General features: G+C 45.0%; 1 protein-coding gene across 6 annotated transcripts in view; it reads left to right on the forward strand.

Moving 5' to 3' along the window:
- LOC113878212 (ATP-binding cassette sub-family A member 9-like) overlaps window positions 1–15,226 on the forward strand; it is a 54,753-nt gene that overhangs the window by 18,780 nt on the left and 20,747 nt on the right. For 5 of the 6 annotated variants that reach the window (XM_027519147.1, XM_027519151.1, XM_027519148.1 and 2 more), the window contains 9 exons: window positions 73–192; window positions 918–1,056; window positions 1,787–1,877; window positions 5,303–5,442; window positions 7,076–7,195; window positions 8,806–9,001; window positions 11,540–11,706; window positions 12,328–12,461; window positions 13,113–13,250. In XM_027519147.1, the coding sequence (XP_027374948.1) occupies window positions 73–192; window positions 918–1,056; window positions 1,787–1,877; window positions 5,303–5,442; window positions 7,076–7,195; window positions 8,806–9,001; window positions 11,540–11,706; window positions 12,328–12,461; window positions 13,113–13,250 (1,245 nt within the window). The remainder of the gene's footprint in view (window positions 1–72; window positions 193–917; window positions 1,057–1,786; window positions 1,878–5,302; window positions 5,443–7,075; window positions 7,196–8,805; window positions 9,002–11,539; window positions 11,707–12,327; window positions 12,462–13,112; window positions 13,251–15,226) is intronic. The other variant, XM_027519150.1, reaches the window with a different exon arrangement.

Consider the following 15,226-nt stretch of genomic DNA (forward strand, 5'->3'; position numbering starts at 1 on the left):
CAATGAATGGCAGAGTGGGAGTTAGTGTCTTTAAGAGGAACGTCTAAGTGTGGACTCAATGTCCTTTGTCAGGTCCAACGGGTTTTACAGGATCTGGAGATGGGAAACATTCAAGACGTTCTTGCTCAAAATTTAAGCAGTGGACAAAAAAGGAAACTGACGTTTGGGACTGCCATTTTAGGAGATCCGCGGGTAAGTCGACCTGAAATTACTGGTGAAATCAGGTGGAGGGTTGTGAAAATGTGGTGTGCAATCACATTTAATTTGTAATTGGTAAATGGAAGAGAACTGTTCCAATGAAGAGTTAGGTGCTAAAATATTTCTCCTAAATAATGTTACAAGTACGGTTGAGTCTTGAACAATGCAGGGTTCGGGGCGGGGGTGGTGGAGGTGGGGGGCTGCTGAGCAACCCTCCCCACAGTGGGAAATCCTAGTAGAACCTTCCAGTCAGCCCTCAGCACACAGGGTCCCACCTCTGCAAACGCATCCAGCCTGGGACTGTGCGCTGTGGTGTGCGGTGAAAACCACCCGCGAAAACGCAGACCCGCACAGTTCAAAGCTGTCTTGTTCACCAGTTCGCGGTATATTGCTCTTCATTTTTTGTTCTTTTTCTTTTTTATTAATTGATTTTGGGTATTCTTTTTTACTGAGATACAGTTGCTTTCCAACGCAGTGTTAGTCTCGTCTCCACTGTGCAACTGTGTCCATCAGCCGTGCGCATACATGCGGCCCCTCCCTCTGGGCGCTCCCTCCCCGCCCCCCGCCGGGTCATCACGGAGCTGAGCTCCCTGCGCTGCAGCAGCTTCCGCTAGCTGTCTGTTTCACACTGTAGGGTGTACATGTCCCTCCTAATCTCCTGACTCACTGTATATCGCACGAACGGGGAAAGCGATTTCAGGGGCTTTCCTGCTGTGCAGGTTTTGCTGTTGGATGAGCCAACTGCGGGGTCAGACCCTCTTTCGAGACACCGGGTGTGGAACCTCCTGCGAGAGAGGAAGTCAGACCACGTGGTCCTCTTCAGCACCCCGTTCATGGATGAGGCTGACGTCCTGGCTGGTGAGCCTTGGGTTTCCTTCGTGTATCTCAGTGATGACTTAGGGACCCAGATGGAACGCGTGTAGCGAAGCTCCAGGCCAGCTCCGAGGGTGTGGCTCCCTCGAGCCAGGGGGGTGGATGGTCCTCTGTCTTCATCTCCGAGGGCATTGTCCCAGCAAGGATTCTGATCCTATTGCAAAGCACCTCACCTGCTATAAAATACAAAGCATACTCCCCAAGATGTGTTATGATTTATCCTGTATGAAGGGGACTTCCCAGGTGGCTCGGCGGTAAAGAATCTGCCTGCATTGTAGAGACGCGAGAGAGGTGGATTCAATCCCTGGGTCGGGAAGATCCCCTGGAGAAGGAAATGGCAACCCTCTCCAGTATTCTTGACCGGAGAATCCCCATGGACACAGGATCCTGGCGGGCTACAGTCCATGGAGTCCCAAAGAGTTGGATACAACAGAGCATGCATGCACACATTCAGTGTATTCGGAATATCAGTTGACTTGAAACATCCTTTTAGTACATGACAATTTGTCTAAATATATTCAAGAATAAACTAACATATCACTTGATTTATCAGATGTCAAAGAACGTGGCTTACTTACGGCCAGAATTAGGATGTGCCTGTGTTAGCAAGTGGTGCTCCTAAAATACACTGTTTGTTCATGAATTCGTTTTTTTTTTTAAATAAATAGTGAAAAAACAACCTCTGAATACAATTTATTTCATTCTTCCAACTTAGATAGAAAGGTGTTTATGTCCAACGGAAGGCTGAAGTGTGCGGGCTCTTCTCTATTCCTGAAGAGGAAATGGGGCATCGGCTACCATCTAAGGTACAGCCCTTGCTGTGTGTTAGAATGTGCTGGAAATGTCAGGGGCATGACATCACTGTTAGCATGTTAACATAGGTTGCTCCATTAGTAAGACCATTTCGAGAGAGCTATGTTAGAACAACACCAACTGCTCTCTTTCTTAGCTAGAATGAATGACTTATGGGATTGCAGACATTGAGAATATACGAATGATTAAACCAAGTCTTGGGTTTCCTTTGTGGCTCAGTGGTAAAGAACCCTCCTCCAATGCAGGAGACGCGATTGGATCCCTGGGTCAGGAAGATCCCCTGGAGGAGGGCATTGCAACCCACTCCAGCGTTCTTGCCTGGAGAATCCCACAGACAGAGGAGCCTGGTGGGCCATGGTCCATGGGGTCGCAAAGAGTTGGGCATGACTTAGTGACTAAATAACAACAACCAGTGAGATTTAAATAGTGTCTGGAAGATATGTTCACAACCCAGTGTTTGCTAAGAGAAATTTATTGACACTCCAGCCTCTCTCTTATCCTGTTTCTAATGTTTATTTTTGCCAGTTGTAGCAATTTCAATCGGAGAAGGCAATGGCACCCCACCCCAGTACTCTTGCCTGGAAAATCCCATGGATGGAGGAGCCTGGTAGGCTGCAGTCCATAGGGTTGCGAAGAGTCAGACACGACTGAGCGACTTCACTTTCATTTTTCACTTTCATGCATTGGAGAAGGCAATGGCAACCTACTCCAGTGTTCTTCCCTGGGGAATCCCAGGGATGGGGGAGCCTGGTGGGCTGCTGTCTATGGGGTCACACAGAGTCAGAAACGACTGAAGTGACTTAGCAGCAGCAGCAGCAATTTCAATAGCTTCCTCTCTGTTCTCCCTAACTTCATCTTCCCTGTCATTTTTTTCTTTCTCCTTTTAGCACTATTAAGTAATGTCTATCACTTACTAAGCGTGGACTATATTTTAGGTACGTCCAAAGATATTTACATATGGAATATTCATATAATCATACTTAATTCCCCAAATAACTTTAGAAAGATGGTATTATTATGCTTCTTTGACAAGTCAAAGAATTTTAATAATCTGCCCACTCTCCCGTCATTTATACTGTGCTTAGTCGCTCAGTCATGTACGACTCTTTGTGACCCCATGGACTACAGCCCACCAGGCTCCTCTGTCCAAAGGATTCTCCAGACAAGAATACTGGAGTGGGTTGCCATGCCCTCCTCCAGGGGATCTTCCCAATCCAGGGATCAAACCCAGTCTCCCACATTGCAATTTGGACCAAGATTATAGATGTGATGTAAATTACTCCCTATACTTCCCAGTAAAGTGTAATATTTCTTAAAAATTAATTCAAGTCATTCCATCCCCAGTGGCTAAATGGATCCCACATTATTCGCTCCAAGTGCTTTGTTGTTGCTCAGTCCCTAAGTCGTGACTGACTCTCTGTGACCCCATGGACTGCAGCACGCCAGGCTTCCCTGTCCTTCACCATCCCCCGGAGTTTGCTCTAGCTCACGTCCATTGAGTCGGTGATGCCATCCATCTGTCGTCCCCTTCTCCTCCCACCTTCAATCTTTCCCAGCATCAGGGTCTTTTCCAATGAGTCGGCTCTTCACAACAGGTGCCCAAAATAGTGGAGCTTCAGCTTCAGCATCAGTCTTTCCAATGAATATTCAGGACTGGTTTTCTTTAGGATGGACTGGTTGGATCTCCTTGCTGTCCAAGGGACTCTCAAGAGTCTTCGCAAATGACACAATTCGAAAGCATCAGTGCTTCAGTGCTCAGCCTCCTTTCTGGTCCAAATTTCACATCAGTGCACGACTACTGGAAGAGCCATCGCTTTGACTAGATAGTGATTACCCACTATATAGGGGTTAAGTGGATCTCACATCATTCACTCTCAAGTGTTTAACTTGATCTAATTCATGATCCACCATAATCTGGGGGCAAGAGCTGATTGAATAAATGCCTCAACTAGAACCAACACAGGCTGTCCTCAGGGGGCCCACACTGTAGTGCCCTGACTCTGCCTAAGGTGGGACGTCTGTGTGCTGACGCATTTTAGCTGTGTTCAAATCTTATCTGCTCTTGAAGGTCTCTGAATGTCTTCTCTTGAACAATAAGCATCCTCTTTATTGCAGCCCTGAAAGCACTATTTTGATTGTTTCCTGAGGCATCTTAATTAACTTCTTTGATCCTCAGTTAAAAAAGTGAAACAATAATACTTACTTTACAGTGAAGGCTAAAAATATTGAAATGAATACCTGACAAGGAACCAGCTGCTCAGCTGGTTTAGCTCACCGTCCCTCCCCCTTCCTCCTGTTACGCGCTGCCTCATATCTCTGTCACGTCCCCAGCTCCTTTAGGGAAGCCACCACATTCTCCCTGTTTGGTATCCTGAAGAGTGAGTCACACAGGGTCTTATAAACTCAGAATACTTTTAGCTCCAATTGATTTTGGGGTTTGTCTCACCAAAGTCCATTACGACGTCCTTGTCATTCTACAACCTCAGTAAGTTTCTTTTTCTTTTTAGTGTCAGATAAAGTCTCTGACTTTGTCTTTAAATTTTAATATTTACTTATTTACTTGGCTGCTCCGGGTCTTAGTTGCTGCACGTGGGGTCTAGTTCCCTGACCGTGGATCGAACTGGGGCCCCCTGCATTGGGAGGGAGCATAGAGTCCTAGCCAGTGGACCACCAGGCAAGTCCCAGCCTCGGTAAATGTCAGTGGATGTGACTAATAATAGGGTTTCTTAAATATAATGATTTCGTAAAGAACTGTATATGTTCTCATCAAGAAGATGGACCAACTTTGACTTGAATAAATTTTGCCCCCTCCAAAAGATAAAATTAGCTAATATATTTTGAGGTTTACATGTTGCCAAGACCTATATGATTCCATACATACTGTGTTTTGTTATGTCTTCCAAAATTCTTGGAGACCTGAGTATTATTTCCAATCACAGAGTAGAAAATAGATGCTCAGAGGCCTAAATCTGGAATATGGACCCACAGGACATGGGAACTGTGTTCTTAATGACTGTAGAGAGTAACACTCTTTGTTCCTACCACCTTCACTCTGGCTTGTAGAACTCATACTTTACTGCAAAGAGAGAATTCAAAAGTTGAGATTTTGAACAGATGGAGACAAAATCGCCATTCCCCCACCTGACCCCAGTCAAGATGGAGCCGGATATCTCTTTCTCCCGAATAACAAACCTTGAGCCCCCTTACCTGTCCTTAAGCACCCCTTACTGCTTCTCCCTCTGCAGGTTGTGTAGATTATACAGCGTGGGCTACACTGATATTTTTAAGGCTTGCTCCCTCTATTAGATTATACTGTTTTGTCTCATAAATATTAATGAAGCAACAAACACAGGCTAGGGTTCTTTGTATAGGTGGCGTTGGATAAAAACAGCCTTAACTTACTCTTTTTAAACATCAGTTTGCATCTGAATGAGACGTGTGATCCAGACAGTGTAACATCGATTGTTAAACACCACGTCCCTGATGCCAAATTAACAGCCCAAAGTGAAGAAAAGCTGGAGTATATTCTGCCTTTGGAAAGGACAAACAAATTTCCAGGTAACAGAATGCAAGAGACCACAGAATTGTTTGTAATGATGTGTACGATCACTGTGGTGTTTAGAATGATGGCTGACATTCGCTGCTTGCAAAGTACGTAGCACTGTGAATTATTTATGACTTATTGTTTAATATTCCAACAGCACTTATGAGTACACTGAGGCAGGAAAATGCGAATTATGTTTCAAGTTACAACATGTGCGGTCAAGAGATACAGGGCGACATCAAGCTACAATGAGAAGCATTAGGGAAATTTGCGTCGGGAATGCATGAGAAGGAGGTCCAGGCAGGGAGAGGTCTGGGCACACCCGGGCGGGGAATCGGATGGGAGCCGAGGGAGCACGCACTGTAGGCAGATGGTGTTATAAGCACCGCGACATAACGTTATAATCTTCACAATTCAACAGTGATCATGATCAGCCTATATGAAAATCAAGAGCTTTGCTGCAAACACGAACGGCTGGAGAGGCTTCGATTTCCCAATACGTGTTTCATTCCCCAAGCATTCTGAGCTGGATTGCACTAAAAAGTGTAACCCATAAAAATGTGTTTGCTTTATTGCGTTCCAAGAAGTTGCCAACTGTTAATGGAAGGTCTTGGGCCAGTCTGCATGCTTGAATTAATAAGCCCGCAACAACTGTGGCTAATAAGGACGTACAGCACCAGGCAAGCTCGGCCGGCAGAGCCAGACTGGCTAGATTCAAAGCCCAGCTCTGCGGGTACTCTCCCTGTCACCCCAAACAGGTTATATTAGTGTACTCCACCTCAGTTTGACCATTTGTAAAAAGCGGTTCATATTAGTACAAACTTTATAGGGTTTTTATGAAGCTTTAATTCATTTACGTTTATTATAAAAGTATTAACTATAAATCAGGCACCTGGAAAGATATCTGACAGGTAGCATCTCTGGTACTTTAGCAAGTTTCAGACACCCTCAGTTTCAGAACGTGCCACCAGGGAAGAAACAGAAAGAAACAATGCTGGCATTTAAAACATGACCCCCTAGTATTTATGACACATGCTCATTTCAGATGCATTAAAAGTTGATGAAATGTATTCATTTTAGAATCAGTGAAATAATGATCATATTAACTCATACAATGCCTTTGATATGTGTATGGTTTGTGTGCATACGTGTTAAGCTGTGTCCAGCTCTTCTGCAACCCCATGGAGTGTGGCCCAGCAGGCTCCTCTGCCTGTGGGATTTCCCAGGCAAGAATACTGGAGTGGGTTGCAGTTTCCTTCCCCAGGGGATCTTCTGGGCCCAAGGATGGGACCTGTGTCTCCTGCACTGGCAGGTGGATTCCCTGCCACTGAGCCACCTGGGAAGCCTAACAATTGCATTTTTAAAAAACACATTAAATAAAATAGAATACGTTTTTTCCCAAAGCCTCCCACATGTGTAGTATTCTAGGCATGAAAACAGAAATTTCTAGACTCTTATACCCAAGCAGGTCTGGAAACTAACACACTGCATCGTTTATTTTAGAAGTGAGGGACTGTCGACAGCACAGGTTTGTTTCTGATGAGTGTATTGGTCCTATCACAAGTGTTTTCTACTTTGAAAACTATAGTTATTATCAATCTCGTTACAACTGATATTAATTTAGTACATTTTTATGCCTATTTTTAGACCTCTACAGGGATCTTGAAAGCTGTTCCAACCAGGGCATTGAGAATTATGGTGTTTCCATGACAACACTGAATGAAGTGTTCATGAAATTAGAAGGAAAATCAGCTTTTGATGAATCAGGTAATAAATAACTTTTTACCTTGAAATTTCTCAATCTGTGCTACATTTTGTCCTGAAAACACACTTGGAATGACGAAGTTACACGATTTTCAAGGTCGATGATTCGATGTGGTCTTGGAAAAAGTTAGAGCAGATGAGAAGTCTACTTCTTCTTTTCTCCCCTCTTCTCTCAATGCTGGTCTCACCTCTTGAATTCTGTCTTTCGTCCCAGACATTTTACCAAGCCTGTGGAACACAGACCAGGTCTTTATGCAGCTCACATAAATATGCAATATAGTGTTTTTTGAATGTAACTGCTATGGGTAAAAGAAAATTAGAATTGTAAGTTGAAAGTTATTTTCTTGACATATGTGAGGATATTATTTCACTAGTAGGCTTCGCTGGTGGCTCAGTGGTAAAGAATTCACCTGCGGTGCGGAAGGCCCGGGTTCGATCCCTGGGTCAGGAAGACCCCCTGGAGAAGGAAGTGGCGGCCACTCCGGAATTTCACGATTGCTGTTGAAAGATCTGCTGTCAGTCTAATTGTTACTCCTTGGAAAGTTCTCTGCCTTTCTTCTCTAGCTGCTCTAAGCTATTTCTTTTGTCTCTGGTTCACCTTCATCCTGCTGTGTTTAGTCTGGCCTATGCTCTTGTCTTCTTTTCTTTTTTGGTTGATCAGGTGGGAAGTCTTTTTTATATACTTGATAACCTTTGTAAGTGAATTAACCTGGTGTAATTCACTTTTAGGGAACATACATTCAAAGCATCAATTTCTCTAGGCTTCTCTTCCAAAAGAGGTAACTTTATCTAGTTTTCAGGCTTCCCTTGTGGCTCGGATGGTAAAGAATCCAGCTGCAATGCAGGGGACCCAGGTTTGATCCCTGGGTTGGGAAGATCCACTGGAGAAGGGACTGGCAACCCACTCCAGTATTCCTGCCAGGAGAATACTCCCAGGCTCCCATGGACAGAGGAGCCTGGCGGGCTACAGTCCAAGGGGTCACAAAGAGTCAGACATGAATAAGCGATGTTCACTTACCTAGTTTTCAGCTATGGCTATGTTAAAAATATTGTCTCAACCAATTTCATATCCTTCTGTTCTTCATATTCTTTCATATTCTCCTTGGTCAAAAATACTAAGATAGTTTGTCTCTTGCAATAGATTTTTCCAGGCTAAATATGGATTTCTGATCATTATGTTCTCTAGAATGAATTCAGTCCTTTAAAGCTCTGGATACAGAGCTAATTTTTTTTTTCCAGAAAATACGAGATTCCTTTTATTATGTCATTATTTCTTCTTTCTGTATTGTGTCTTTATATCTTTTTATTTTTTTGCTGTGTTCCTGTCTCCTTAGCAGTTTCTCTAGTGGTGCCCTGAATTAGATTAGTTGCATCTTTGCCCAAGACTCTCTCCTCTGACAACAATTGCTGAAAAGATGATCCTAGGAAAATCTAAATAATGCACGTTGACATCACTGACTCAAGGGACGTGAGTTTGAGCAAACTCCGGGGGACAGTGAAGGACAGGGAGCCTGGTGTGCTGCAGCCCATGGGGTCACGGAGAGTCGGACACGACTGAGCGACTGAACCACGGCAAACGGCTCTTTACAAATGACTGGTTTCATCCTTTGTAGGCCCTGCAGTTTCGGAGCAGTTACAGAGTGGCAGGAACGACACAGGCAGCCTTGCTGAGCCGGAACAGGTCGTGTCGTCCTTCAGTGAAGCAAGCAGCACGGTCGGCGGCCTGGCCCTCTGGAGGCAGCAGCTCTGTGCAGTAGCAAAAGTCCGCTTCCTCAAGTTAAAGAGTGAAAAGAGAGCCCTGCTGGCCATGTGAGTACCTGCGAGTTTCAGGCTCATATGAGCAGTGTGCTGTCAACAAACTCAGGAGAGAAGAACTGCCATGCAAGAAGTTCCAGCAACTGCATGTGGTCTTTTTAACACAGAAACCAGGGTTTCTTTAACTTTTCATTTTCTATTGGAGCGTGTTATTGTTGCGTTGCTAAGTCCAGTTCTTTTGTGACCCTGTGGACAGAAGCCAGGCTCCTCTGTCCAGGGGATACAGCCAGTCAACAACACTGTGACAGTTTCAGGTGGACAGCAAAGGGACTCAGCCACGCGTACACGTGTCCACTCTCCCCCAGACTCCCCTCCCATCCAGGCTGCCAGGTAACACTGAGCAGAGGCCCCTGTGCTGTACAGCACATCTTGTTGGTTGTCCATTTTAAACAGAGCAGTGTGTTCGTGTCCATCCCAACAACCAAGCATCCTTCCCCTCTCCTTCCCCTCTGGCAACCGTAAGCTCACATAGAAATCAGTTTTAACTGCTTTGGTGGATATGTAATTAAACCAGATAGAGTTTGGGGTTTTTCTTTTAATTTGGACAGAATCTGCTACGATCAGAGGGTTCAAGCAGTTTTTCAGAAGCTTGGAATTCAGGCCCTAGGTTCTAAGGATTTGCCTCTTTCCCCAAAGTGGCTCTGTGCCTGTTTTTATTTTAGCACAGAATTCAAGTCATTGCCTGGAACTTACCTGTAGAGTTCCAGGCCCTTTGTTAAGTAACACCTCCTTGCATGAGTCCTCTCTGCCCAGGACACATATTCATTAAAAACTATTTGTGAGTACTCCTGTATAACACTCTCTGCTACATGTCTTATCGAATAAACCAGACATGAGATTTGGCTTTGGAGGGTGATTAGAAGTACACTAAAGGAGCGTAACTCGACAACAGCCAGGAGATGGAAGCCACCTAGCTGTCCGTGGGCAGATGAATGGGTAAAGAAGTCGTGGTCCCTAAACAATGGAATATCACTCAGTCATAGAAAGGAATGAATCTGAGTCTGTGCTAGCGAGGTGGATGAACTTAGATCCCTTATGCAGAGTGAAGTAAGTCAGAAAAACAAACACCGTATATTAATGTGTGTATATATATATATATATATATATATATATGTGTGTGTGGAATCTAGAAGGATGGTACTGATGAATCTGTGTGCAGAGGAGAAATAGAAACACAGACATAGAGAACAGAGTCGTGGGTACAGCAGAGGAAGGAGAGGGCGAGATGAATTGAGAGCCGCACCGACACATACACCCCACAGCGTGTGACATAGAGAGCTGGTGGGAGCTGCTGCATGACCCGGGGACTTCAGTCCGGTGCTCTGTGACAACCTAGCGGGGTGGGATGGGGAGCGGGGAGAGGGAGGCTCAAGAGAGAGGGGACTGTGTATACTCACGGCTGATTCACGGTGTTGTACAGCAGAAACCAACACAACATTGTAACGCAATTATCCTCCAATTAAGAAAAAAAAGCGGAGTGCACAGTTAGACAATATCGTCAGCTGTAGCACTGGTACAAGAGAAATGATGTCCAAATGGGGCCTCCCAAAAAAAGAACCTTACATGAGGGAGAATTTGAATTTGGTGTAAGGAGATGGAGCATGTAGCTAAGGAAGGAAAGGAGGATGAAAAAGCAGGCAGAGGAAGTGGCTTGGGGATGGAGATACGTGAGGAGAGGAAGAACTGGAATTAATTCGAGTTAGCTGACATCCTGCAGCACGGGATGTACGAAAGAGTGAGAATAATGTTGATAATACATTAAATAGAGCTAAGGAGTGTGGGCTTTATACAAAGTAAGGAACTAATGAGGTTCTTTTATTATTTTTGAATGAGTAATTGGTATAAGTAGGACAGAATGCCAAGAAACTTAATTGCGCAACCGTGCAAAAAAATTTGGAAATGGTAGGCACTGGAGACAAGGAAAAGAGACCTTGAGGGCAGTTTGAAAGAGGTCAGGAAAAGGCTCATTCAGGTCCAAATTTGCAAAGTAGGAGAGGGGTTTTGGAGGCAAACAGTAATGATACGATAAGCAGAAAATTTCGGCCATTCGGAAAAGGGACATAAGGGAGAGCAATGAGTAGAAAGAGACTGGGGCTCAAGCTCGAGCAAATGAGAAAACGTCATTTACAGGAACTGGGAGCAGGAAGGGGAGGAGGCTCAGGCCGGAGGAAGCCTGGGCGCTGGTGACGTGCCAGCTGGCAGCGTTCCAGAAAAAGATGGCAAGCAGGGCTGAACAGGACGAAGAAGTGGGCACTAGAGAGAGATTTCAGAGTCGTCCTCAGCTGACTTCGTCAACTGGAAAGGCGTGTTCCGAGGTGGAGGGGGAGGTGGTTTAGAGATGCACGGAGACCAGGAGCGGACGCACACGAGCCACCTCACGTCAGAAAAAAGAAAAGAGCGGGCGGAACACGGTCACCGGCTTGACTAGTGCCTGTAACTCATTTCTATTTGCGCACTGTTACCTGCTTGGACTGGAAAGCCCGCGACAGTTGCTACAGCTGAGTTGTTTTCTTTTCCCTTTCCTCCTTGCAGATTACTGCTTTTCGGCATCACCTTTGGTCCTCAGCTTTTGGAGCATCTGTCCTATCGGTTACAGCAAAAAAGCTATTCTTGGGGGTTGTCTCCAAACATGTACTTCCTCTCCCCGGGTCAACCACCTCAAGCCCCACTGACCCGCTTACTGGTCGTCAACAGAACAGGTGAACATGGGGCTGGACGCACCGGCTCAATGTCGATTCGTGTTGAGAGACTCCCCTAGACCATATGAACCACGAGGGGGAAGGAGTTCTGTGTGTTTTAGAAAATTGTAGGTGAGGCCAAACAGGAAACGCATCCCAAAGGGAAAAATGCAAGGTAGGGAGTTTGTTTTTAAAAACGTGTTTTGCAAGTTTACTTAGACTCTGAAGCATGCTGCACACGGCAACACAGGAATTTAGGAAAGGGGTTACTGACTGGTTTCTGAGGTCTTCTACAGCATTTTTTAAGTACTACGCAGTTGTGAGCTTTGGAGAAAAAAAAATACTTTCCATATTGCTTAGATGGAAGTTTAATATGGTCGAGGATTTGAATGTTAATTTTAAGTAGCAGTTGCACACAAACAGAAATGATAAGTAAATGCTTCAGCTGTAGGTGAAGCAAGTTTGACGTCTCCTTGACACCAGAATGGATTTTAGTCCCACGGCGCTGGTTCTGCCTTTGTAAGGAAATCCTTAGAGTCCTTATTATGGTACGCTTTGCGTGACATCATTTACTGTTTTAAAAAATATTCCCTTTTGTGTTTTACTTCATTTTTGCTTCTTTTGATCTTACCCGCATGGTAGGGTCACGCATTGATGACTTCATACATTCACTGAGGCGCCAAAACATCGATTTAGAAGTGGACGCCCTTGGAACAAGAAATGGCCCCAGCGAGCCATCGTACAACGGGGCCATCACTGTGACAGGCAACGACGAGGTATGCCGGGCTCCGACGCCCGTCACGTCAAAGACGGGCAGGAACGTGCGGTTTGAACAACGCACACCAACTGACGCAAGCAGACGGGATAGTTCTCATTTTTAGAGGTTAATTCATTCTGCACATTCTTTATTTGTAAACTGAACGCATCACAAACAAAGCCTACTGCTGTGCTTAAGTGAAGGTGCGTTATGGAGCTTTATAGTGAGTGTGTAAAGTGAAAGTTGCTCTGTGGTGTCCAGCAGTTTTGAACCTACATGAAATTCTCCAGGCCAGAATACTGGAGTGGGTAGCCTTTTCCTTCTCCGGGATCCTCCCAACCCAGGGATGGAACCCAGGTCTCCCGCATTGCAGGCAGATTCTTTACCAGCTGAGCCACAAGTGTCGCTGCTAAAAATCGCGTGATGTATTTTGTTTTAGTTTAGGCATAAACAGTCACACAGCTAATGCTGTTGCAGCTGGTACAGGTCAAAATGCTGAGCTCCTTGCCGTATGCTGGGAATTAGTTGAATAATATGAGTCATGCTTCACGACACTCAGGCTTTAGCCTTCCTGTGTTGTCCGTCATTTGAAAGCTTTTCTACCATGTACTTTCATTAAATGTTGTATTTGCTTGCTGAGGACTTAGAATGCATATTTGCTATGCTTTAGGATCCCAGATTTTCTATAGCATGTAACACCAAAAGGCTGAATTGCTTTCCTGTACTCATGGACATCATTAGCAATGGGCTACTTGGAATGCTTAATTCTTCAGAACACATTCAGACCGACAGAAGCACGTATTTTGAGGTAAGTGTAGTATTATCTCACTTTTCGTGGGTCATGAGACGTTTTCAGGAAAATACTTGAAATGCTGAAATAACAGGGTAGTTTTTATGAACTTATTCTCGAATGTTTATGTTTTATATGCAACTAAATTAGCATATATATTTATATGTACACACATATGTGTATACATACACATGCAATATTTAGCAATCATTGCAAAGCATTGTAACTTTAATTGGATGACAAGGCCAACGAACAACAGAAATACAATTAATTGGAAAAAAAATGATGAATTTTGGGCTTAGATCTGTTGCCATCTGTGGCCCTCAGTAGTGGGACCTAGTTAAACAGCCAGCATCTTAAATGCCAGGCTTTGTGACCTTGTAACAACCGAACTTTTGTAGGTCTAGGTTTAACAATCCACAAAAAAATGCAGATAAAAAGTTTATCATGGGGCTTCCGTGGTGGCTCAGTGGATAAGAATCTGCCTGCCAATGCAGGAGACATGGGTTCGACCTCTGGTCTGGGAAGATCCCACAGGCCACAGAGCCACTAAATCTGTGGGCCACAACTACTGAGCCTGTGCTCTAGAGCCGGGAGCTGCAACCCCTGGGCCCACGCGCCCGAGCTCCACAGCAGGAGAAGCCGCCGCGGTGAGAAGCCCGAGTGCCGCACCTGGAGAGGAGCCCGTGCGGCAACAGAGACCCGGCACAGCCACAGATAAAAACAAACAGGAAAAATTATAAAGAAAAAAACACTCGATCACAAAGCTCCCTTAAGAAGGAAACAAGACAATGTTGGCAGGAGGAGCTGGGGCTGAGTTGCTATAAAGACAAGTGGTGGGGCACACGGAAAACCAGAGGCGCTCGGTAATTGCACCTACTATCATTATTGAGGTTAGTACTGTTTGTCTTGGGAATCCTTCAAGTTTCCGTTAAAGAATGTTCAGCTGTGACTAGACCAGGGACCGGCTGAATTAGAACCAGAAGACGCGCTTGTATAAAATAGGATTGGCCGGCCGTGCCCGGTCTCGAGTCAGAGCCTCCTCAGGGGGTGACGGTGTGCAGATCCGTATCTTCACATCACCCCTTACGTCCTTCTCTGTGCTGAGTCTCCCTTTGCCTCCTTTAAATGATGCCTTGGGCATACTCTGTAGCTCACTGGTCACTTTCTGTGTCAAAAATTACTCCAGTGCTGTCCAAAACCTCAAGTTCTTGTCCGGTTCAAAGACATCAGTAAGCAGTAGTCTCGTGGGTGAGGGCCGGGGTGGGCTGTCGGCAGTGTGAGGCACGCTTTCCTCCCCTTCAGCAGTCTAACCTCTTGGAGTGGAGAGGAGAGTGGCCTTGGTCTGGAGCACGTCCTTCCCCTCCTGAGTAAAATGTGGCGGGTGCTGGGAGTGCAGACGGAGGACCCGCAGACCAAGACAAGGATGAGGTGCTGAGGGCTCCCCCGGCCGTCGAGCTGTGGCTGCCCCGGTCCCCTCTGCTTACCTGGTGGCCCCCACCGAGGGGACCTGTGTGGTGGTTTAGGGGAGGGTTTAGCTTGGACCCCCGGCCCTCCCGGAGATGAAGACCTACTCAGCCTTGCAGAACAGAAGTCAGCTCGGGCTGCGGGAGAGACAGCCACACTATCCTGCTTTCTATGGGTTTTTATTGTTTAATGTGCCATCAGTCAGGTAGCGGAACAACTTTGTCTCCTGGGTCTAGAACCTATAAGTTAGGGTTTACCTCATAAAATTCAGCTATTTAGGAACATTTTGTAATATATAAATATAAGTAAAATATAATTTGCTTTCATTTCTTAGAATACATTTTAATGTTAAAATCGTTTAAATTTGCCAGTAATTTAAAATTTAAATAGTTTGAATTTACCAGTAATAAAGAAAATGCATTAATCTTCAAATAAATATTTTAAAACTTTAAAGGAGTTATATTCAGTAACAGTTTTATCACTGTAGTGTCTTAGTTTCGGAATTAAATTATGTGGTAACTTAAAAA

Source organism: Bos indicus x Bos taurus, chromosome 19 (assembly GCF_003369695.1).
Source record: "Bos indicus x Bos taurus breed Angus x Brahman F1 hybrid chromosome 19, Bos_hybrid_MaternalHap_v2.0, whole genome shotgun sequence".
NCBI classification, from domain to species: Eukaryota; Metazoa; Chordata; class Mammalia; order Artiodactyla; family Bovidae; genus Bos; species Bos indicus x Bos taurus.